The sequence below is a fragment of the Sceloporus undulatus genome, unplaced genomic scaffold, assembly GCF_019175285.1.
Source record: "Sceloporus undulatus isolate JIND9_A2432 ecotype Alabama unplaced genomic scaffold, SceUnd_v1.1 scaffold_20, whole genome shotgun sequence".
NCBI lineage: Eukaryota > Metazoa > Chordata > Lepidosauria > Squamata > Phrynosomatidae > Sceloporus > Sceloporus undulatus.
The window spans coordinates 254,396-280,019 of NW_024802942.1; the positions used below are offsets into that span (position 1 = coordinate 254,396).

General features: G+C 36.8%; 1 protein-coding gene across 1 annotated transcript in view; it reads left to right on the top strand.

The window, feature by feature from the left end:
• Nucleotides 1-23,080, top strand: part of LOC121917489 (2-oxoisovalerate dehydrogenase subunit beta, mitochondrial) — a 54,697-nt gene extending 31,617 nt beyond the window's left edge. Inside the window, exons 9-10 of the mRNA XM_042443499.1 lie at nt 15,612-15,760; nt 22,762-23,080. Of these exons, the coding sequence (XP_042299433.1) occupies nt 15,612-15,752 (141 nt within the window). The 3' untranslated portion in view covers nt 15,753-15,760; nt 22,762-23,080. The remainder of the gene's footprint in view (nt 1-15,611; nt 15,761-22,761) is intronic.
• Nucleotides 23,081-25,624: the final 2,544 nt, after the last annotated feature.

Here is a 25,624-nt window from a genome sequence, read left to right on the forward strand (position 1 = left end):
GAAATACGGAAAACATCTGGTCTCAAACATTTTAGATAAGGGATATGGCCATCTGTCAGTACTGCTTTGATTATGTATCCCTGCATGGCAGGTTTTTTTTTTGTGAAAACTTTATTCTGAAAATTCTTATTTCATGTAGTAGAATTGTTGTTTCACATAACCTAAACCACCTTAATTAGTCTACCCTTCCGGCATATAATTGTTGTTGTTATATTTCTACTCTTTCATACTATATAGCTTTAATGAGCAATCCTTTGCTTCTTCTGAGAGTAGTAGAAGGGCTGCAGAATGTCGTGATTCTGACTGCACGCTTCTTTATATGTATGGTACTAGAAGATGAAGAACAATAACATCCTTATAATAGCCTTTTGTACTGTTGCTCAGTTTCTTGTAGACCTCACAGTACGGATGAAATAACGATATGGAAATGGAAATTTTCCATCTACTCCAACTGGACTCCTCTTATTTGAGTTTTATTACTTCCATGCACAAAAAGTAAAAGCCAGCTCCAGTCCCTGAGATTCTTGGCATTCCCACCTTGCACTTCATCCAGCAAAAATGGATGGGGGGGGGATATTTTCATGGCACAGGCATGTCAAACTCTGAAACCTTATTTTCATAGTGAAGGCAGTGTATGTAAGAAAGTAATAATGAAGCTGAATCTTTTGTGTGCCTAAAACAACATTTTTCCCCATTTTATAAATCACATTTTATATCTGATTGTACATTTGTATTTTATGAAAAGTGACAATGACTTAGCTAAAGCAACAAATTCAAAAAACTTTTTAAAATGGTGATTTGCAAGACAATCCTCTAGGAGTGGAGGAAGTTGCCATTTCCAAAATCATGTGAGCCTGGGTAGGATGCTTTTACCATTCGTCTTCCAACACTTTCTTCCAAGAATCTCTCCCACTGACATCAGTGGGCTGATTTAGTTCATGGCCCCAGCTGTGACCTTATCAAAGGAAGGAATGAACATAAGATCCTCTGGCTTTCTCTACAATGCTCCTGGCCTCACCACTTTCCTGGCCTCACCACTGTGAAAGCATTTCCCACCTCTGCACCTGAAGGAATTTTGCCCAAATAGAAAGAGAATCACAACATTCTTCAGCCCTTCTAACTACTCTCAAAAGAAGCAAAGGATTGCTCATTAAAGCTATATAGTATGAAAGAGTAGAAATATAACAACAATTATGTGCTAAAGACACTTGCCATTGTTATTTCACAGAGCTATTTGGAAGTCCCACTGGGCTTTCTCCCAGGTGTAGGATTCCAACCTTCATCAGACTGAACTTGGAGCCTATCATTCCATTTGCATTGAGGGGGAACAGAAAAATATTGTGTTTAATGGTATGGAATAAAAATTGTGTGCTCATGGATTCTTCTTCCTGAGATTGCACATATAGGATGAAGGAAGAGCAGAATAGTTTTCTTCATTTCTTCTTGATATTGCTTAATTTAATAGATTTGTTCTTGAGAGGGTACAGAAAAAGAATTCCACCTGTTACAATAGGTTAAGTTTCAGTTCTGAGGTGCTGTGTATGAATATAGGCAACTTGCCATAAGTTCTACATTTATTGAAGTAAGCTCCAGGAATCTCTAGCTAGAACTAATTGTGTGATTTGTGAAAATATGCTGAGCTTACCTTTTCTTATTGGTTTGGGAATTTTCCTCTGTCATAGCCTTCATATGGTTTTGGTCTGGAGAGTGTGGCTTTTATTTAATAAGACTCACCAAGCTACAGCAGAAACAGAATTAACATGCCATAAAAAGTAGTGAGCTCTCATATAAGTGCATGCAGGAAAGATTGTTTGTTGAAACTAAGTATATCAAAGGTTAGAGCAGGGTGGGCAAAGGGTGGCCTGTGGGCCATAAGTAGCCCCCCCAGGACCTTTTTTTATATCCTCAGGGTTCATAATTGTTTTTGCACGTACACCTCCCCGAATGTCCCAAAATTACTTCTGTGAGATGCAGAGGCATTTCTACCACATTTATAAACCCCCAAGAGGTTAAAAACAATAACAACAATTTTGTAATTTTTTTTGAAGAAAGTATTTGATTTTGGAGGTGTGGAGAGCATTTTCACTGCATTTGAGGGCCCATGGAACAATTTAAGCCCTGGAAAAAGACCACTTTTCTCCCAGTAATGAGACTCACAGTAGCTAACAACATATTTAAAAATACTACACTATACAAAGTTTAGGGCAAGTAAAACTCTCTCTCTCTCTCTCTCTCTCTCTCTGTGTGTGTGTGTGTGTGTGTGTGTGTGTAGGTGGAAGAGACTGCACCCACTCCAAGGATTACTGAGAGATCAATGTGTCTGTCCCCCTAATCCTACAAAGTTACCCACCCCTGAGTTAGAGGGAGTTTGCTGGACCTAAATATTATGTCTGGCTTTCTGGAAGAGAAAGTCTTGTTAACAATGATTGATTCTGGTTTTCCAGCTTGTGAAAAAGGTTGATAAGACAATTTCACTCTTGAAATGTTTGGAAAAGATAGTTTATTGGTGGTATCCACCTGTTGCAGAACGCACTAACATTTTATGTTATTGTGAGATGCCATAATTCTGAGCAACAGTTATTCTTAGCTTCTGTAGGCACAGAACCAGTTGAATTATGCCCTCCCATGGTCGTGTCCTGCTGGCCCCTATGAATGGCTGTTTCGGCATCAATTGCAAGGTAGTTTCGTTGGGGGACTGCTTATATGGGGTTGCTGGAGGTTGGCAGAGCTTCTGACAAAAACGTTTATATAACTTTCTAGAAGGTTCCGAACGGTGCTCTGTGCAGGTGCAGGATAATACATTTGTGTGTGTTCACAGATGACCACTCAAGGAACTACAGTAACAGGTATGCAGCCTGCCCATCTGTAGACTCAGAATCACTTGTACTTTCCTATAATTTACATCTTGAATGTGATTGACATTTCAAACATTCAAAATTGGTAAATTGATCCTTCTCCACATCTCAGCTTTCAAGTGGAAACTCTTTCTCTTCTCATCTTAGTTGTTCAGTCTCAAGCAAGAAGAGCCCGAATAGTTCCCCACGCTGAACAAGCCCAGCCTACCCTTAAAGCAGGCAATTCCTTGGGCCTGGCAAATGCTTGTTACCTCTCCCTGCACCTTTCTTTCTATTCCACCCTTGTTATCTCCTGTCAAAGCCCTGCTTCTCTTCTCACATCACTATACAGTAGTGGTTCCCAAACTTCAATATCTAGAAAGCTGATGGATTTTCTCTTTGTAGCTTGAGTTTTATTTCACCTCTTATCACTTGTGTGACCTGAGAAATAATGTTAACAGTTTGGCTCGGCACTGCTTTCATTGATGGCAATGTTAGTCATGAAAGTTCACTTTGGAAGCATAAAGAAGATACAATATAGCTTAAATTACAAGTTTCTTCTATCCTGTTAACTTCAGGGTCTACTGGAGCCAATAAACTAATTGTTTGTCGTTATCTGGTACAGTATAGAGACCCAGAATACAATGATAGCAGAACAGAGGAAATGTTCTCAGTTAAATTTAGGTGATCTCTTATTAGTTCCAGATAACTTGTAAAGTATTTTGCTCAATTCAGGAATACCTTTGTGTGGTCTAGATTTGATATATTTCCTTTTCATTGCTGGAGGGCAGGTTTCTGCATATACTATATCAAGAGAGACTTTGCCTGTGGTTTGGGTGAAGTTTAACCCCTTTTCAAGTGTTCATGACATACTCTTTTTATAGGATGCTTGGAGTCAAACTCTTCTACTGAAAGAAAACCATACAGAATCTGTCTTTCCTTGTGAAAATAGTATTACTTTGATAGCTGAATGTGTAACATGTTTCTGCATTTAGGATGATTTGCTATGCTGATATAGCAGTTTAGTCCAATATTTATTGTGTTTATAGTGTTTTATACTGTTCAGTCTGATTGGTTTTTATTGTGACTGTGCGTATTACGTAGTGAATCCATGGTTCAGTTCCAAGACTCCCCTGGATACCAAAATCCATGGATGATCAAGTCTCAGTAAATATAGTGGCATAGTAAAAGGGTGTCTCTTACCTAAAATGGCAAAATTAAGGTTTGCCTTTTGGAATTTATGCACACACACACAGTCCCCCCCTCACATTCACAGGTTTGACATTAGTGATTTATTTTGGTTATTTGCATATGTTAAACCTTGAACGCCTCCCACCCTGGAAAGACTTGGAAGAAATGTCTGAAGCCTTTCCAGGGTGGGAAGGGGCCAGAGGAAAGGAGCACCCCATTCCCTGAGCCCCTCCCCTCCTGGAAATGGCTGCTTTGTGGGGGAGGAGTTATTTATGGATTTTCCACATTCGTGGGGTTCTTGTTCCCCTAACCACCACGAATGTGGAGGACTGACTGTATTAATATTTTCAAGCTATGGATGGTTGAATTCTCAGATTAAAAAATTGGTGAATATGAAGGGACAGCTGTATATGGTGTTTAAAGGTCTGTGACCAAAATTAATGTATATAGTCATTCATTTATATTTACTGCAAATATGCTTCTCTTCAGTATTTTTTTTTAATTTGCTGTAGATGTCTTATTTGCCTAGGGGAAAGTAGTTGTGTTATACCTGTGTATTTATGTTTGTCAATTAGATTATAGTAATGTTTTGTTATTTCAAGAGGACCAAAAATATGTCCACCCCTGCTGTACTGCAATACATTTTGGTTTTCCTTTTTAATCACTTTCCTTCTAGTGGGTTTAGCACATGCCTATGCCATACCATTACACAATTCACTCTCTCTAAAATGTGTTTTGGGTTATACTTTCTCTAAAGCATATATTTGCAGCTGCAAAAATACAATTTTAATTCAAACCAATCTGGTAGAAACTGTACTTGTAAACATAAATTTAACCTGTATAAATGGGAAGACATTGATTCAAAATGCTGCTTCTTATTATACAACTTAACAGTTAACAGTAAAGGTTTCCTTTTTATCTCAAAGAATATATCAATGTTGATAGCATCAGCATTTTGAACAAGTATACATATTTAACCACACAATGACGTATGCTTCTTCAGTATGTATGTTCAGTAGTATTTATTTTAATTTATTGTCCTTTTTTATATTTAATAGAGATCATATGCTACACTGTTACATCTTTAATTTGTAGTTTAATTTCACTGTTGTAAAACAAACAAAATTATGTCAGTCGAATTGGCTTCAGACTGTCTATTATGAGTCACTTCTACTTGACATAAGATTGACTGATGGCACTGAGCTGTAAATAGGTTATTTGAAAAAGTTCTAACATATGCCTTTGCTCAAAAATAAAAAGGCTCATAAGTATCTTATATTTTGTTTGGCGTTGTTATTTAAATAGAAACAGAATAGCTTTGAATAACAAATTGAAGGAGTTACTGTTACATTTGCCAGTCTGGAAAGGCAATATCCGATAATATAGTCTTATGCCATAAGGAAAATGATCGTTTCCTACCAAAATTCAGGATTCATAGGGGATTCCAGTTGATTCTTGGAAAATCCATTTTTAATCATTAGAGATTATTATAGCTACATGTATACACTCCCCATTTTTAGCAAGATTGTTGACAACAAGTGCTACCAATATGTCTGCAAATGCTATGTATTTCTCACAATCTCAGAGTTCCTTTGGAATACCAATAGCTTAAAAAATACACTACATTTAGATATGTGCACTGCTCAGGCATGAAATATATATTGAAAAATATGCTTCAGTCTTTCTTGAGAGGAAAACCACTACATTTATCTTACCAAAATAAAATTAGATGGAGGATTAGTAAGGCTTGACTCACAGGAAAGTCTCTGTTCCAGAGTAGATGCCAAATGTCAGTGGTGCAAATACATGTACAATATGAAAGTAGTTTTTTTTTTATTAATAGCACTCACAGATTTCACAACTGTAATGGCATATCAGAATGTGGAAAAATTGGCTGATATAATTTCCATAATTTGTAGTTCACGGGAAAGATACATTTTACTCATTGACAAGAAGTAATTAACTCCTCATAGCCAAAATGTGAATAATAACCTTTCTCTTCCAGGAATCACTTAGATATTAGCATGTTTAAGATCTGTTACTAGTTAGTGACATATGAACACAGAGAGTTGAGTTTGGCTTATACTTTAGTTAACTCTGAAGATATTAACAGGAATGATTGTGTATCACTTTCAAGTATTTTTTAAAATACGAATGCAACTATTGCAGCAATATTAGCATTACCAGACAATAGAATATATTTAAATTGGATTGCTTTTCATAGTTCTCTCCCCTGCTTACAGAATTGTTAGACTTTCTCACCATTATTGGCTTGTTTAGAAATAGAATCTGCAGGATCATTCAGTTTTGATAATTCTACGACAACAGAGGTTAGGGCATATATGTGTGTGTGTGTGTGTGTGTGTGTGTGTTTATAGACAAGGTTTCTGCTTTTGTGTTAATGAAATGGCAAATACATATAGGCCAGAATTCAGCTAGGGACAGCTGCACACGTAAGTGTCCTTCAGACGTGTGGATGTCTTTTTTTCAGGTACTGCAGAAAATGGTATTCTGGTCCCCACACAGTGTTGAAAGCCCCCTTCTAACCTATGTTTAAAGCCTTAAAACTGCTTCAGACTGGCTTTCCATGCTGTAATCTGAACTGGAAGGATTGGAGAAGCAATCCCTCCCTCGCTTCCCCTCCACCAGGAGCTGTGATGATTACAGAAACACTGAGGCCTCTAAAGCACCCCCATAGATCTTAGTGTTGATGTCTCTGTTGTGAGTCCAGGTATTTGGGGGAGGGGGGAGGTATTGCCAGACATCCTTTGAACGCCTAAGTGATGCAGCTTCAGAACTTTAAAGTAGATGTGAGATGGTATATAGGTTAGCATAGCATAAGATCTGCATGCATATTGTTACGCTATGCTGAAGGGATGTTTAACTGAGGCCGTAGTTTTATATGCAACAATCCTTTTAAAAACTATAGTGCTTTCCCCCAATATACAGTAGTTTGGTCAACAGTCACAGTGATAATTGGACATAGCTTTCACTAAGTCACATCTACTAATGGTATACTAATGCTAATACTTGGTACCTCAGATATTGATTTGTTCACTTGTTTGTGCAATTTTATGAGTACTTTTATAGACACTGAAACAAGGTACAGGGGCATTGTCTGAGCAGGCTTGGTAATTTAATTGGTCATAACAATTAACGTCTGCCTAGCTGGTACACTCTTTGAACTCCCAGCAACATGAGACAGGGTGCTATTCATCATGGGAAGAGGGAAGCACTTCAGAGTTTCATTTGCAGGTGCTAATAATCCTATGTTCAATAAGAAGGTGGTGAAGGCATCCACAATTTCAGAGGAAAAAAGGCTGTTAATCTTGACTTGGATGCTTCAGCATATAGATTAGAAATAATGCAATGTCATTTTTCAAGTCAAGTGAGCAATGCATTGTAGGTGTTTGAGCCGTAGAATTATTTTAAAGATGTTATGGTTGTGAAGACACTTCTTTCATCAGACCAAAAAGAAATAAATGTACAGTTTTTCCAAAGCATATAGATGATACAAACTGAGCATATTTGCCACAATACAAATTTAATTTGTTTCTTTAAAAATTCAAGCATACGTTTTTGGCATTGGATTTAAAAGGTGAATATAAATCTGGCAAACCTGTTCACTTAATTTTGTTGAGTCCTTAGCCTACTGGTATATGCAGTCATGGGATGCAGCAGATTTTTTAAAGGCAAAAAGATATTTGAGATTATTAATGAGTAGAAAATAAAACCTTGAAAATTTACCTTCCAATTTGGCTTTAATTGCAAAAAGTCAGTTTAAATAAGAAATACATTTCTCTAGTACTTATTAAGTGAAATTGCCCATTTTGCTAGAAGGAGGGAGAGAATCAAAAGATCTTTTGACAATGACCATCTTGTAAAATTTTGCTAAGTAGATGATATGCTCAAAGCTGTTAGCCTGATGACTGAGCGAGTATGTTAGGGTACGTAGCTGCAATTGTTATCATTTCATTGGTAGGAACCCAAGTTTATAATGAACCTCTGCTTCCGTTATCTGTTCCTACTCATATCTTCTGTAATTCTACCTATAGAATTAATTTTGTCTCCTTAAAAATATTGCATTCAGTTATATTAATATGATTTCAAAATACATTAAATAGTTGCAATGAAACCAAATGATCCAGCACTTTAGCTTTGCTAGGCACTGAGAAATTAGTGTAGAGGTCGAAACAAAAAAGTATTATTAATTTTGTTTGGGCACATACATGCTCTTTGGAGATTGTACATTTAAATATCAGTGTCTTGATATGTAAAACTTTTAAGACAAGAAAAATATTCAGTGTTAGGAGAAAAGACAGCAGTATCTAAGTTAAGGTATCCATGCTATGAAGAAAATGTTGATTAGACAAAGTCCACATTACAGAAAGAGAATGGTTAGACCACCTTTGTGAAAACTATTTAAGACATATGCAACAAATACAACTTCCCCCCCTAAGTGATGGTTTTACCTCACAATGTTTATTTAGTCTTTAAAGATGAATGTGATAGTTTTTGTTAAACTACATACAGAGTATATGTGGAATTGTGCTTAATATTTTTTCTTTCATATATTACACTTATTTCTCCCTCCCAATCATGTAAATCATTTTTTACTTAATTTATTTAAGACATATGTGCATGGATTTGTAAGTGGCTACATCCTAAATATGAAGATTTTGTTCTTCATTGCTGAAGTAATGCTTTTGTCTCACAATTTTTATTTGGTCTTCAATGGTTAATGTTATAATTTGGTAAAGTTTGCATACAAATTCTCTTTTTAAAAATTATAGATTTTATCAGTTTTTCCCTTCTATTCCAGCATTTTGAAGCATATGCTCTGTAATCCCCCACCCCTGTATAGAATAGAAACTTCTTTTGCAGATGGTTTCTGTCTAATAATATACATCAAACTATATGCTACTCTTTGGCTAATCTATATTCTTGTTCTTGTATATAATGTTAAAGTCTGATTTTATTTTGTAGTGAATATTTGTGGAGGAAGAATTTTTCATGATGGCATGGGTGTTTAGTCATTTTCTAAATATGTTCACATTCATTTTGGAGATGTGAAATCCACTTTATTTTAATGGTATTTTATAACAATAAAGCTAAGACTGATACATGTAATTTAGGTAACGTTAAACCATAGTGAAGAATGTTATATGTGGCTACAATTTATTTGAAAACTGATCGGTAGTAATATAAAGCAAGTTAGGTAAACAAACTTTTATTATCCTATGTGTGCTAATATGCAGGCATGTTGTAAAGAAATGTGTCAGCTGCACAACTGTTATTTTTATATTTTGTTTCATACTAAGACCTTTTGGCAGCTGTGATTTTTCCAGGACTTATACATGACAGTTTTTTGGCTCTGATTTGGTTAGTTCCTAAGTAGCTCCTTTTGATCTATGTCATGCTACATTAATATGCTGTTGCTTATTGATTTGCTGCTTTGTCATAAATTTGGGATTGTAAGAATTATTATACAATAGTGCTCTGATTATTTTGTAGCTGTGAATAAGATAACGATCCTGCATTTACAGGGAAAATAGCTACACTTTTTATTGTTTTTCGTTTAGCCGTCCATTTTTAGCTAGTTTAATTTTCCTTGTTACTATCTGAAATATAGTCAGCTATGTCCTTTGGGTAAAAAGAACAGAACTTAATTAATGATTATATTGCTGCCTATCTTGATGTCTGGTTGAAAGGTTTTCTTGCCTCTGTGTTGCCTCTTAGGAGATGGCTGCACTAACTGATGCACTTGATTGTGGCCTTCAGGATTTCAGCTTTGAAAGCAAGTTTCCAAAATAACTCTTTCCAAAGCATTGTATCGAGGCATTGCAGAAAGCATTTTACTTGAAAACTAGGGTATGTTGAGATGGAATTCAGGCATTTGGTTCAACATATTTAGTCTGATTGATTTTCATTGTGATGGAATGTGTATAATACAGAGAACAGATTCCAGCATAGAATTGTATTTATTATTATTATTATTATTATTATTATTATTATTATTATTATTATTATTATCCTTTATTTATAAAGCGCTGTAAGTATCTTTTAAATTATGAAAAAAAGAAAAAGGAAACCTTTAGATTTCAGTATGCTGAACAAAATTGAATCCCAGTACTAATTGTTCATGCATAGGTTTTCCTTATTTCTTTGCTTAATAATTAAATCATATTCCTTTCTTTTTCTTCTAGCACATTTTTCTGAAATCTGTCTAATAGTTACAGATATATGACAAATGAGATGCTATGTATCTTTAATTAATTGTTTTCACATGAGCATACTTAATATGTATTAACCACATAATTTTTAGTATTTAAAAATTATTAGGCTTTATTTACAGCATGTTAGAAATATTTAAATTAAATGTAATGCCAGATAAACATGATTGGACAAGTATTTAGATATATTTAATGGGAATACAATGTAATCACTATTTAGACATTTTTAAATAGACTACAATTTAACTTAAATACTACTAGTATAAATACTGTAACTCCCAGTAAGCAAATCACATGCACTCAGCCTCTGGGGAAAGCAATGGCAAACATCTTCTGAATAAATCTTGCCAAGAAAACCCCATGATAGGTTCGCTTTAGGGTCTCCATACATTGGAAATGACTTGAAGGCACACAACAACAAAGCTAGTTACTCTATCACTTTTTTTTTGCAGTTCGTTACCATATTTTAGGTAGTTAGCAAACAGAACTTTTTTAAAAATATGTTTTTTCCTGTTTCTAAAACTTAGCACGTGATTATCAAGTTTAGCAAGAACATAATTTTACATTTTAAAATGTGTTTGCATGGAAACTATTTTACCAATACCACTGAAAATTCAGTAAATTGATCTATGAAACCTTTTTTAGGGAAAGAAAAAATGACCATAACATTGATAATGAATGATATAATGATATTCCTTGTTCAGTTATAATGAGTAAATGAAGATGATGTAGTTGATATGAGAGCTATTTAAAACTTACTGTAAAAATTCAGATATAACTGAACATTATTTTCATTGTTTCATTTTACTTTAAATGATGTTAATGTTTAAGTAGAAACTTTTATGATTCATTGCAGCAGCACAGCTGAACTGTAACATCCATGTAGTCCAAAAGGTATACAAGAAACAGCTTGCATATATGAGAGTCCAAGGACAACTCAGATGGTGATCTTGAAAAAAGAAAATAATTTGAGAGCGCCGTGCTTTTATTGGAAAGCTGAAATGTATGAATCCTAAAGTATTTAAAGATTGGCTGCTCATCCAAATGCAGTCAAACTTTTACTGTTCAGCATTGTCACACAAAGGAACTATCTACAAGACCAAGTTTCTGCAATTAATTCCTGGAAGGTCCCTTGGGTGGCTAGCACTGAATGGTGTATTATTAAAAAGAGGCCAGTATCACATTTCGTTTAAGAAATGTGAATGTTACAATGCCATGCATTTGGTCATATAAAAAGCTGGGTTTTCCTACAAGTGCCTTTCAGTTTAAAATGCATGTGAAAATATATAAAATCTTTATGCTGCTTTCTGTGGGGTTATGTCTTTTTTCATGTAAAAAGCTGCATTTTCCTGAAAATACTTTTCAGTTTAAAATGCATGTGAAAATATATAAAATCTTTGTGCTGCTCTCTGTGAGGTTTGAAATTGACAAACCTGTCATAGCATCTGTGTAAACCGTCAAAAGATATCAATATAGAGCTGTTCTAGTCTCTAAAACATGAGAGATCACTTATGGTTGATTACTCTTTCAACAGTTAATTGGATGAAAATTGGGGGAATAAACAGACCTTTAGGTGAATTAGAAATACAGTTTATGAAAACATCTTCTGTTGTACAGTGAACCCTTGGTATCGGGTTTGGTTCCAGGACCTCCCCCCAACTCCTTAGACACCTAAATCTATTTATGCTCAGGATACACAATGGGGGTGTAAATTAGTGTCCCTTATATAAAATGGCAAAATCAAGGTTTGTATTGTGGTAGGGTTTTTTTTATATAATATTTTCAAGTTGTGGTGGTTGACACTGTACAGAGGGATTCCAAGAGCCAACTGTACTCTAGAGTATTGTGGACCTGATTTTGGGCAACATTTTATTGGCGAGGTTCATCCTAACCTCAGTGTTTTTGTTCATGTTCCATAGTCTCTGAACACATATAGTATAAGAACAGTTGATATTGGTTAGATCCAGATTCAGTTACAGGAGGTGTTGTTAGTGGAAATGCTAGAGAAGGCAGTTTTAACTTCTCCCACTAGCAGTCATGCTTCCTGAAAAGCTAAGTGTTGGGGACTTACAGAACATGAAATAAAAGTTTCTGCCCTCCCTTTAGCTGGATTGGAATTCTGTCAGTGGAAGGAATCTTTCTGGATCTCGCATGGTGAGATGAGTGAGTTTTGACTATCATATCATTTCTAGCTAATGCAGTAGTAGGATATTTCTTCCATGTACCCTTGTTGCATTTGTGTGCTTTTAATGCTGATAATCAGGAGAGACAGGCACACATTTCTGCTAAAGCTAGAATAAGTGGGAATGTCTCTTTACAATTTTTATAGCTCTATCCCACTGAGCATTAAATCTGTTTCATCTGATTTGATCAACTGCTATTCTTTCTGAGAGTATTTTTTTTAGGAGGATAAGATGGAAGTCGTGTGGAGCAAAGGAACCATTTTTATAATCAATGTTAAAAACAAATTCACATCTTGCACAAATGTACAAAAACATAGTATAGTACATTACTGAAAGACATAAACTAGACATTGCAGCATTTCTAAGAAATATTGAGGAGAAAAAAGTAAAGTGTTCTGGGATGTAATCTAAAGGAGGGAAGGGCAATGATGTTGCATTTAACTCATTTAATTTTCATTATATCATTTAAAATTGCTTTTTTTAAAGAAAAGTTTTATTAGTTAAAATCACCTGTTACAAATCATACCAATCATACAAATCAAGCAAGTCAGATAATCTAAATAAGGATTCAAGAAGCGTACATTATAAATTGTACACATATCTTCTTCTATAAATCTTATCCTCCCCCTTCTTATAAAATTCCAAGTAGCAGCTTTCTTTGTAATTTTATCTTACTTTGTCAGCTGAGTTTCAGACTGATACTCTGTTTAAAAGAAAATAAAAATTTAAGCAGACGAGTAACATCTTACTGAATAGATTTATTAATTGCGAAGAGAGTAATTGAAGGAAAATCTGAAACCAATGCATAATATTAGAAGTTGCTTTTGTCTGTTTGAAAGGGAAAGTGTTGGTAAAAATAACTTGTAAAAGTATAATCTTAACTTAATCTGTATTTAAAGCATTGGATTCATGCTAAACATAAGAACATTTTTAAAACTCAGAAAGGCATTATCTTAGGCTGAAATTGTTTGCATGCATGGCACCATGAGGTAATTGCCAAAGGTCCACCGCTTTGGCAGAGCTGACTAATACTGATGTATTATTTAGGTATCCTTTGTCCCTGTGGCACAGCTGTGAGGCACCGTTTTAAATTTCTCACTGTGTGTTCCAACACAGTGTTAAAAACTTCCCAGCTGGCCACTGTTTCCTCCAGATAGACCTATTCTCAGCAGTAAGAAGGCAATTATTGAAGCAAGTTTTAAATAATTTAATTAAATAATTTAAAACATATACCTAAAGGGGATAAATTGTAGTTAAATATACAGTTAAAGACCTATTGAGTGAAAAGAGCTTCTAAAGTCCTCTCTTCAAAAAGCTTAAGTCCTAAAAGCCTGTCATTTTTAATGGCCTTTGCTTGCTGACAGAAAGACTACATTAGGGGGAGGCACTCTGACCTCCCTGGGAATGGAGTTGCAGAGCATTAGGACAGTCACCAAGAAGGCATTGACATGCATCCCCATCATTTCTGTGAAGGTGGCAGGGCTAAGAGAAGGCTCTGTCCTGAGGATCTCATGGCACGTACAGGCTTATGGCCTGATCTAGACGGGCCTAAAGTGCACCCTTGTCACATGCTAGGGGTTGGCCGAGGGCGCACCGCCCATACGTGCCTCACCCCTAGCACGTGACGAGGGTGTCAAAATGGTGGCACCCTGTACACGGGCACTGCCAATTTTATGTGACGGACGCATAGCGTCCACACGACCCGACGTCATTGGCTTTTTGCAGGTTCTTTTTGCTGCGTGAGGGAGCCGTGCGGTTTGTCTTCTATGGCTTCTTCATGCAGCAAAACAAGGCGCGGATAGACCGCCCTTTTTGGGTGGTCTGTATCCCGCGATGGTCTGTCAGATAATTTGGGCCTAAGCCATATAGGACTATAGGTCATCTACAACACTTTGACTTTTTCCCCCAGAAACAGACTGGCATCCAGTGGAGCTTTTGTAACAGGGGAATTGCATAGTTCCTGTGTCCTGTCCCATTTAACAGTCTGGATTCAGCTCTTTGTAGCAGCTGAAGTTTTCAAACCCTCTTCAGACCCAGGTAGAGCATTTTACAATAATCCAGACAGGTTGTAACTAATTCATGTACCACTGTAGCCAGATCATGAGCCAACAAGAACAGGACAATTGGCCAACAAGCTTTAAGTGTGCAAAAGCACTCCTGGCCTTGTTGCCAAAAAATGGGATGCTGGACACTGGCTGACAATTATCCATATACGAGTAGATGGATTAATGGATCTTTTCTTTGTTTCAATTGAGGTTTTACAGATATCTCCTTTAGACAAGCTGGCATTCTGCCTTTGTGTAAGGCAGCCTTGACTAGCCTCTTCACCCAATCACCCAGTCTTCCTCTGGCCTGTTTAATGAGCTATGAAGGGCAAGAGTCCAGCACACATGTGGTAGCTCTTCCTTCTCCACATCTTCAGGCTGTACAAATGAAAAAGAATCCATTGTTAATGGACATGAAAGGGCCAAATTGCATCCATTGGGATTGTTGTGAACAAACATCCTGGGCAGTGATGGTGAACCTTTTAGAGGCCGAGTGCCCAAATTGCAACCCCAAACCCACTTATTTATTGCAAAGTGCCATGTCCCTCTGGCTTTCCAGTAACAAACTCTGGCAAACACTGTGCTGGGGTGACGGTACATGTGTCCACAGAGAGGGCTCTGAGTGCCACCTCTGGCACGTGTGCCATAGGTTCGCCATCACTGATCCTGGGGATATTTAGCCTGGAGAAGAAAAGGTTAAGAGGTGATGTGATAGCCCTGTTTAAATATTTGAAGGGCCGTCATATTGAGGAAGGAACAAGCTTATTTTTCTGCTGCTCCAGAGAAAAGGACCTGGAACAATGGATGCAAGCTACAGGAAAAGAGATTCCACCTCAACATTAGGAGGAACTTCCTGACAGTAAGGGCTGTTTGTTTAGCAGTACTAAGTGAAATCTGTTGGAAGAGAGGTTAGACATGATCTTTATCTGTTCCCACATCCTCTTTCCAAGAAAAATTATTCAAATGTACTCAAGAAGCTTACAGGTTGAGCAAGATAGCAACTGCCACCCTCCTCTTTTACTTAATAATCAGAAATACATTAAAGGATATTAACATATGAAGGTTGGCCTTTGAACCTATTGCTATTACTCACCTTCTCTCTGTTCTCTCTCTTTTATTTAACAGGAGGAATGTTTCTTGAATCTAGAGGCTCCTATTTCACGAGTGTGTGGTTACGACACTCCATTTCCTCACATTTTTGAGCCATTCTATATTCCAGACAAATGGAAATGTTATGATGCACTTCGGAAAATGATTAATTATTGATCATGCAGGTGAGGAAATGTGAAAGAGGAATTTTATAATTATTCAAATCTTCAGTAAGTGATTTGTTTAAATCTATTTAGAATGGAAAATAAATTGACCTGAAGATGGCATGCATATATTTCATGCCCATGTATTGAGTTAGTGAACTTGTCAGTTTCTTACTTTTCTGCTGTGAGATGGGACACCTTCATTAGCTGTATTTAACACTAATGCTCATGCAGTTACCTTTGTGATTGGCACCCTGCATTATCACACCCACCTACCTTTTCCAGACTGCTTACATGGGGCTATCCTCTTCTAATCTTAACACAAATCTAGAAGGTAAGATTAGCCAGTGCTTCTCAATTTATAATTTCTTATGTCCTGCCATTCATTCTTTAAGCCTGGGTAGAAGCAAAACCCCACTTTTTTCAAGAATGCCATTCATATATTTAAACAGACATAGTTTATTTATCATTAATGGCCAGTCCTAAGGACATAAATACAAAAATAGTAATTTCATTAGTACAGTGGACCCTTGTTATATGCTGGGGTTTGGTTCCAAGATCCCCTGTTTATAACAAAATCCGTGTATGCTCAAGTCTCATTAAATATAATTATATAGCAAAATGGTGTCCCTTATAAAAAATGGAAAATCAACATTTGATATTTGATATTTACACTTTTTTTCAACATTTTCAAACCGTGTATGCTTGAATCTGTGTATAAAAAATCCATGTATAAGAATGGACTGTAATTGAAATCTATAATAATGCAGTTGCAATAAATGTAAAAGCTCTAATCGTCTTTGTGGCTGAAGAGTATAAATATAGTATACCCTCCGTATCCACAGATTCCTTATCCATGGATTCAACGATCCACGGTTTCAAAATACTTAAAAATATATATAAATTCCAAAAAACAAACCTTGATTTTGTCATTTTATATAAAGGACACCATTTTACAATGCCATTGTATTTAATGGGACTTGAGCATCCATGGATTTTGGTATCTAGAAGGGATCCTGAAGCCAAACTTCAGTGAATAACAAGGGCCCATTGTATTCTAAATAAATAAATAAATAATAAAACACAAGGGTAGCAGAATCTTAGTAATTATTGTGAAAACCATGTGTCCCATCTAGAGAACTTCATCCCACCAGTGTATATGTAGTACAATTTAAGTGTGATAGGATATATATAGGATGTAAGACCACCCATCAGGCTTCATTCTGAACAGTGGTTTGAGTCAAGCTGCTATTTCCCATTGACTTTCCATATGAGATTTCAGCAGCCACAAATCCAGTGCAGCTGGATTCCTGAGAAATACTTTCTCCCTATTTTTTTATAGCTGTGCTTTCTAAAATGCAGTATACCATAATTCAAAGGGAAGCTTTGGACACATCCTCCTCATATTTTCAGAGCAGTGGGATTAAAAAGTTGAAAGCCTATCTGTTATGTTTGAAAGACAGGATTCTCACGTGAAGAGCTTTTGAACCAGTTTCTGTAAGAGTCTATAAGGTTCTGCTGGGTTCACATATGACAGAAGTATTTGATCAATCTTCTATGTTTGCTTTTTTGCATGCTTAAAAATAGCCTTCTCAAATGTGTACACAGAAGTAGTTTGTTTCCAAAAGTGACTTTTTGAAAGCATAAAAATCTCTCAGCCAGCTTATTGTTTCTTATAATTTTCATGATATATGTGGCTGTTTGTCTAGAATTCATACTTAAAACTAGCCTTTTGAGTTGTTTTCATAGTCTGAGAAGCTCACATTAGAGCTGTATATAAAGATATACTACTTTAAATAATATTAAAGTAGCTGCTGTATTTCTTTAAACCAAAATAGATTATAATAAGAAAGCAGTTATTGCTGAAAAGGGCTCACAGATATATAAACATTCCACCTAGTATGTAATAAATGTCTACAGCTCTGAAACAAAAATGGTATGACGGTGCTGGGTGTTGTGAACAGAGATAGGAGTAAGAAAATTATTTTCCCACTTGCAGAAATGCTTTGTATAGTTTGTGCAGGTCTTTGTTCCTGTTTTTTTTTATAAAAGTACCATCTATGTAATTAACAAAACGAGGCCCACACTATCCCAAAATTAAATGTACCAACCGAACTACTGTAGTCATATGTGATAGAATGAAGTTTTATAGATTCAGTTATAATTTATGTCTTTTAAGTATTTATTTAGCTGTTAACCCCCATGTCTACAGGACTTGGGAGACAGTTTAAAAATACACAGAAAACCCCCTGTAAAATCAGACCAAGCAAAATAAGCAACCCTCCCCCTTATATTAAAAGCTTATTCTTGGCTTCTGAAAAGCACTGCAAATAAAAAAGTTTTATAATGTTTCCAAAATATGCTAAAGCTGCTGTTAGAATCCATTCAATACTTGTGGAAGGCTGCTAGGAACGGCTGATTGTTTGACTTTGCTGTTCACACTTAGCACATGGATAGAATGATCAAATTCTTTCTAGATAGATCAGAGACATCAGGACTTCTTTGAATGTGAGACTTCCTACATGATACATAACTGTACAAAAATAGGGGCAAATTGTGCTCTCTCCTCATTATTTTACTGTGTTGTCTTGACCAGATAATAGGTTGGTTTTATGACTTAATGGAAAAAAGTCATTAGTATTTTAGAATAATGGTGAGAAATTGTATGAGGACATGATACAGCCCTGTGAATATAAGATGATGATTGGACTGAAGGCCCATCCAGATGACATCCCGTTCATACAGTGGCTAACCAGTAACATATGGGAAGCATATAAGCAAAGCACAAATGCAGCAGCTCTTGTTTGCCAGAAACCAGTTGACAGAGGCATACAGGGAGAATCCAAACAAAAGAATGGTGATGTTTCAAAAGGCAGTACTATTTTCATTTAAACTATCATGTGTTTTATTAAATTTAAACTACCTTCTGTTGCTGCAAGTTTTCAAATCCTGCATTAATTCGCTTCCATTCTGGGCATGTTTTTTTGCTGATGACAAAAGCAAGGTTACGTCCAGCTTTCCCAGCTACAGTGGTGCCTCGGGTTACGAAATTAATTCGTAACGCGGCCGCTTTCGTAACCCGAAAAGCCTTCGTAAGCCGAATTGCCATAGGCGCTAATGGGGAAAAGCCGCGATTCCGTGCGAAAAAGCCGAAAAAAGCACCAAAAGTTTTTTCGTAACCCGAAAAAACATTCGTAACCCGAAACAATAATTCCCTATGGAATTTTTTCGTATCCCGAAAATTTCGTAACCTGGGTATTTCGTATCCCGAGGTACCACTGTACTCTCCAACTCTTCCCTCTGTATTTTTTGTGGATTTTTCGGGCTATGTGGCCATGTTCTAAAAGAGTTTATTCCTGACATTTCGCCAGTGTCTCTGGCTGGCATTTTCCCTTTATGTAGAACAGTATATGGCGTGTTGGTGTCCAGTTTAAGATCACAACAATTAATGGAAAGCAGCTGTTCATCCTAGATGTGTGGAAAGGGGAGGGTGGCAAAAGTGTAGATTTGTGACTCACAGCAAAGAGTTAGGAAATTGAAAAGGAGGTAGGGCTATTGGAGCCCACAAAGCATCTGGATGCAACCACTTCAAAATTAAAAGCAAGTGATTGGTGAAGGGTGTGAATCGTTGATAGAAGCACATTGTGAAAGCTAGTGGAGCATTCAGAGAAGGTAGTCTCTGGGAGGTGAAAGGCAGTTTGAAATACAATAAAGTAGTAGAAATATAAAATGTACATTTGAACATAGTGGAAGCTGATGTTTTAAATTCACCCTTCTGGATTCTACCACTGGTTCTGATACTGAAGGTAATATGTAAGAACACTGATTGATAGCCTTATCCTTTATGAATTTACCTCTTTAAAAAGCCATACAAATGAATGATTATCACTATATTTTGTGGTAGCAAAGTTCAGTACTTAATTATATCTTTTATGAAGATCTGGCTTCTTTTATCTATCTACAGTCACACTTAGTTTTGGTGGACAAAACTGGCTTATAGTATTATATAAGAGAGATAGAAGAAATTTTCTCTGTCTGCTCTCTCTACACCATGCATATCTATATACCTTTAATCATGTTTCATCATTTTTAATATGTTAAAGAGAAACAAACATTTTAACCTTAATCTTTCTATTTTAACTGTAAAGCTCATAGCATTTCTTCAAACCTCTGTGGGCCCGCTTTGAGGACATCAAGGCCCCATAGGGTCCATGGATTACATCTTAAGAACTGCTGCCCTAGAAGGTTAGGATAGTTTACTTGACACTGCTTGTTAACATTAAATCTAACCTTGAGCATTCTGAAGAAATTCAACCCTTTTGACCTTTTTTCCCAACTTCCCTTTAATAATAATAATAATAATAATAATAATAATAGGATTTATTTATATACCGCCCAATCACTGGGAATCTGAGCAGTTTACAACAGAGGGGATAATAGATGGTTCCCTGCCCTCAGGCTTACAATCTAAAAGACACGGAACAAAAAGGAGAAGGGAATGGTAAGGGGGGGATCAGGTCCAGCATTCCTCTCTCCCTCTGAGGCCTGGACCAAGGCAGATGGACTGGAGGGAGGGCTCTTCTTCTTCAGGCTAGCCTTTATGGAGCTGGGCCAGCCTATTCTCTCCCTCACAGGCCAAAAGACGAAAGTTAAGGAGGGAGGAGCCTCTTTCTTCAGGCTAGCCCTGATGGAGCTGGTCCAGCCTATTCTCTCCCTCACAGGCCGAAAGATGACAGTTAAGGAGGGAGGAGCCTCTTTTTTCAGGCAAGCCCTGTTGGAGCTGAGCCAGCCTATTCACTCCCTCACAGGCCGAAGGATGACAGTTAAGGAGGGAGGAGCCTCTTTCTCCAGGCTAGCCCTGTTGGAGCTGGGCCAGCCTATTCTCTCCCTCACAGGCCGAAAGATGGCAGTTAAGGAGGGAGGAGCCTCTTTCTCCAGGGTAGCCCTGGTGGAGCTGGGCCAGCCTATTCTCTCCCTCATAGGCTGAAGGATGACAGTTAAGGAGGGAGGAGCCTCGTTCTTCAGGCTAGCCCTGGTGGAGCTGGGCCAGCCTATTATCTCCCTTATAAGCCGAAAGACGAAAGTTAAGGAGGGAGGCGCCTCTTTCTTCAGGCTAGCCCTGGTGGAGCTGGGCCAGCCTATTCTCTCCGTCATAGGCCGAAGGATGACAGTTATGGAGGGAGGAGACTCGTTCTTCAGGCTAGCCCTGGTGGAGCTGGGCCAGCCTACTCTCTCCCTCAGACCGAAGGATGACAGTTAAGGAGGGTGGAGCCTCGTTCCTCAGGCTAGCCCTGGTGGAGCTGGTCCAGCCTATTCTGTCTGTCATAGGCCGAAGGATGACAGTTAAGGAGGGTGGAGCCTCTTTCTTCAGGCTAGCGCTGATGGAGCTGGGCCAACCTATTCTCTCCCTCACATCTCCTCAGTTTAGAAATATTTTCTGTTTTGAAGTCATATGTAACTACAGTGGGCCCTTGGTAACCCTGGGGTATGGCTCCAGGACCCCCCCCCCCATAGATACCAAAATCCGTCCCATTAAATACAATAGCCTAGTAAAATAATGACCCTTATATAAAAAGTCAAAAGCAAGGGCTTTTTTGGGAGGGGGGCATAGAATTTATATACAGTGTGCCCATATTATACGCAGCATCTGCCACGTCTGTCCCTGCACTGGAACATGCTTTGGCACGCTAGGAAGAAGTAATGGGGGGTGCGACCGCAGCGGGGGCCCCACAGAGTGCCACATGCACTAGTCCCATTACTTCTAATGGGGCTTGAGCATATGTGTTTTTTTTTTCTTACACTGGGGGAGAGTAGTTATTGGCATGGTCCAGAATTTCAGTGTTATCAAACAATATCTTCTGCCCAGGATGGTTTATAACATGTTCTGCTACTGCTGCTCAGTTTGCAGTGTCAGCCGGAAAAATCAGCAGTAGCAGAACATGTTATAAACCATCCTGGGCATGAAATACTGTTTGATAAAACTGAAATTCTGGACCATGCCAACAACTTAGGGTCAGAATGCACAGGGAAGCCATTGAAATCCATAAACATCTGGATAATTTCAACCGGAAAGAAGAAACCCTTAAAGTGAATAAAGTTTGACTACTAGTCCTGAAGGATAGCAAAATGAGGACTCAGCAAATGCAAATGAGAAACCACCCAAGATCAGGGTCTTTCCAGCAGATAATCATCACCAATTAGCAGACACTAATCCTCTTTGCATATCCTCCCACCCTGAGGCCCTGCCATCAACAACAGAACAATGCACAGATTAACATGGAATTCCTCCAGACCAGGGTCACACACAGTGTGTCTGTGTGTATATATCCAGCTCTCTTCTAGGCCTGCATTCTCTGAAGATACCAGCCACAGATCCTGGTGAAACGTCAGGAATAAACTCTTCTTGAACATGGCCATATAGCCCGAAAAACCCACAAAAAATTATGAACTGTTTTTCTTTGTTTTAACATAATTGTTTTAACACTTTTAAATCTTGTTTTGCTCTGAGAAGGAGGTGATTTATAGACCAGCAGGACCCAGGTTATTTTGGGGACCATCTTCCTGGGTTAAAGATGCTGCTGTTAAATTCCATGAAAATAGCAACCATCCAGGTTTGGATCTTGGATAAGAATGATGACCAGGCTTGTATAATGGTGACATCACTGGGTAAAGCTGGTTTGTATTTTTCAGCTTTGACCTGTATGTGGAGAGCTGCAGGAAGAACAGGCAGCTTTGCAGAAGTCTGATCGTGATTAATTCAAAACTGCCCTCTTAAGCAGTCTTCCAGTTCTGAGTGTGTATTCCTGAAAAGAGATACTTGGTTCAGTGTATGGTGAGCTGATGGTCTGCCCTGCTATTGTGCTATATAAACTACCCACTCTAAAATAGACAAGTCAATTCTGTATATTTGTAAATGAATCCAGCTATATTTCTCCTATTAAGTGTGCAAAATAATCAGAACTAAATGTTGAGAGATACATTTTGAAACTATAAAACATTGTAATGTTTTGTTTCTGTTCTAGGAAAAGGGAGAAAAACAGGAATAAACTGAAGTTCCGGTCTATCGTCATGCACATTCGATTAGGACATACTTTATTTTTTTAGAAAAAGCAAAGAACTACTTGAGATAATGTTATCAACAACATTATTTTTAACGCTCATCATGGCTGTTTGTCAAAGTTTCAAAATATTTGCCAGCTGTGGAATCAAGAATGGGGAAGTGATTGCTAGAAAAAGTTGGTTATTAACTTTCCCTTTTGTACATAAAAGAATTCTAAATATATTACCATATAAATTAAGTTTTGGGGCATACTTAATAAACTTACTGTTTGTTACAATAGACTTTTGGTTTGTGTTTTTTGCCTTAATTGATAAGTGTGTGTTTACAATTATTTCACAGTAGATCTTTTCTATTAACTCTCAGTGATTGTATCCTTTAAGACCCCTTTGCATAATTAGCAGCCATAAACAGTTACTGTAAAACAGAAAATCTTGTATTGTAAAATAAGTCATAAAAGAACCTGTCAACCCATTGGTATAATAAAATATTAAAAGAAACACGATTCCTGAACAGCTCTGCTGTCTCAAGTCTGATTCAGTTACGTGAGTAATGGTATGTTTAATGAGGATATTCATAAATTACAGACTTAATGAATATACTTTGAAATATTTGAAACAGTTACACAACCCCATCCCACCCTTGTTTTGCTATGTGGAAGCTGGTCCCTGTTATAGTTCTGCTGCATATAAACTGAGGTTGTACTGAGGGTGTATTTTTCAGCCTTGTTCTGGTGATTAGCCCCATTCAGTTTAGGAAGTAATTACCACTTGGGAGATAATTTGAACTGACCTGGGTACAGCTCAGAATATCACTTTAGGAAATTCAAAGCTTTGTGGTTACCCTTGAATATCAGTGGTAACATCAACAAAAGGTTGTTAGGATTTTCCTTGGTGTGGACAAGTTGACTTAGGTTTTTTGGGTCAATTTTTTAAGTAAAATTTCTAGACTTATACATTATATATAGTATACTAGGGAGATAATGATAAATGAGGTACAATTTGACACAATTTGTGTTTAATAGTTTTTGGGACCACCTTATATAGAACAGTGTGCATAACAGTGTCTCTTTTTTCATGTGATGGTAAATGCTACGATAGTCAAAGACTAGAAACGCTCATAGTCCCCAGTGTTAGTTGAATAATATTAAATCAAAATGAAACTGGGCCAAAACAGAGGATAGGAAATAATACTATCTGTACATTATCACTGTTAAAAAACCCCAGCTAACTTTTTAGTCAAACAGTATAAGGGATGGTTTTTAGAAAAGAAGAAGGTCTTAAGGAACCGGATGAATATTTAAGGTACTGGTTTGGAAAGGAAAAGTTTTTAGGAGAGAATTGTTTGGAATAAGAAAAGAAGATGAGTAGATGATATGAACTAGTAAGGAATATATGATGTAGACTCCACAAGTCTTTAAACTTCCATGTTGAGAGGTAACAAAGAATAGACTAGAAGCAACTTGATACATGAATTCTGCATCCTTATGCTTGGTACAGAGATGTGGGACACATCTTAATCTTGATTTGTTCTATTGGCTGCAAAAAGGAGGGGTAAAGTGGCAGGACAGAGTCTGTATGCAAATGCACACAAAATACTTGTTCATTAAGCCATTATTGTTGGCTTTATGTTCGATGCAGATGCATCCAGCAGATGTAAAAATCATGATGATATACTAGTAAGTTGAGGTGAACTATTTTGAACTAGAAGATGATATTAGCAGAATGTGTAGGGTTCAAAATACTTAAAGGTTCCTTTCTAGAGGGAGTAAGTCTATTTCTTCCCATTATAAACAATTATCTGCCTTTATGTTGTAAAAAGTGTATTTATCAGCATATCTAATTAATATTCTATTTCTCTCTCTGCCCCCCGCAGTGCAACAGATGAACAACCGTGGTTTTTCAGATATTGCTGGGCTGTAACTCCCATCAACACTAGCTAACACAGTCAGTGGATTAGCTATGTGGGAGTTACAGTCCAAGGCTTGAGTTGACTATCCCTGCTTTACAATGTTTGGAAGTGTAATAGAAGTCCTTCTTTGGATCTGATAACTAGTTAATTATTCATGTTCATAGAATCATAGAATTCATTATGACTTTGTTTGCATACAGAGCTTAAAAGGTACTTTGTACATTAATTACTCATTTTCCCCTCCTAAATGGCTTTATATTTGCACTCCAACACACTGTATTTTAGCTAATATATAAGATAACCTTCTCCATTTTAATGTATTCTAAAATAACAATTCATTGTAATGATAATTGTAATTTATTTTCAATTTAATTGCTGCTCTCAAAACCTTGTCTAGATGGCAGTGTACACCTATTCAACCTGCATTTCTGGATTGGTTTAAAAAAAAAAGCCTTTGAAATCTATTTCTGAAAGAAAATGTGATACTTGTGGACATGTACATTTCACATGCTTTTAAAATACAGCACAGGACAATGAAATCTTTGGAAAGGAAGAACACTACAAGCAAAACATGCTTTCATTAATATTGCACACTAATGTCATGTCCTAAATATTTTGAAAAATGACATTTTTATGTAAATGGTTAAGTATTTTTTAACATTCACTTTCAAAATGATAAACCATGCAATATGATAAACCATGCAAGTCTGTGTGTTTTCATTCTAAAAACCTATTAAAGATCTTTTGGTTGGAAAATTTAAAACCACAGTTCAAAACAACAACCCTGATTCATGCAGTAGTATAGTATGGAACAATATCTATCTTTGGAGAGACAGGAAAATAAATAAAAACATCATTATTATTATTATTATTATTATTATTATTATTATTATTATTATTATTATTATTATTATTAT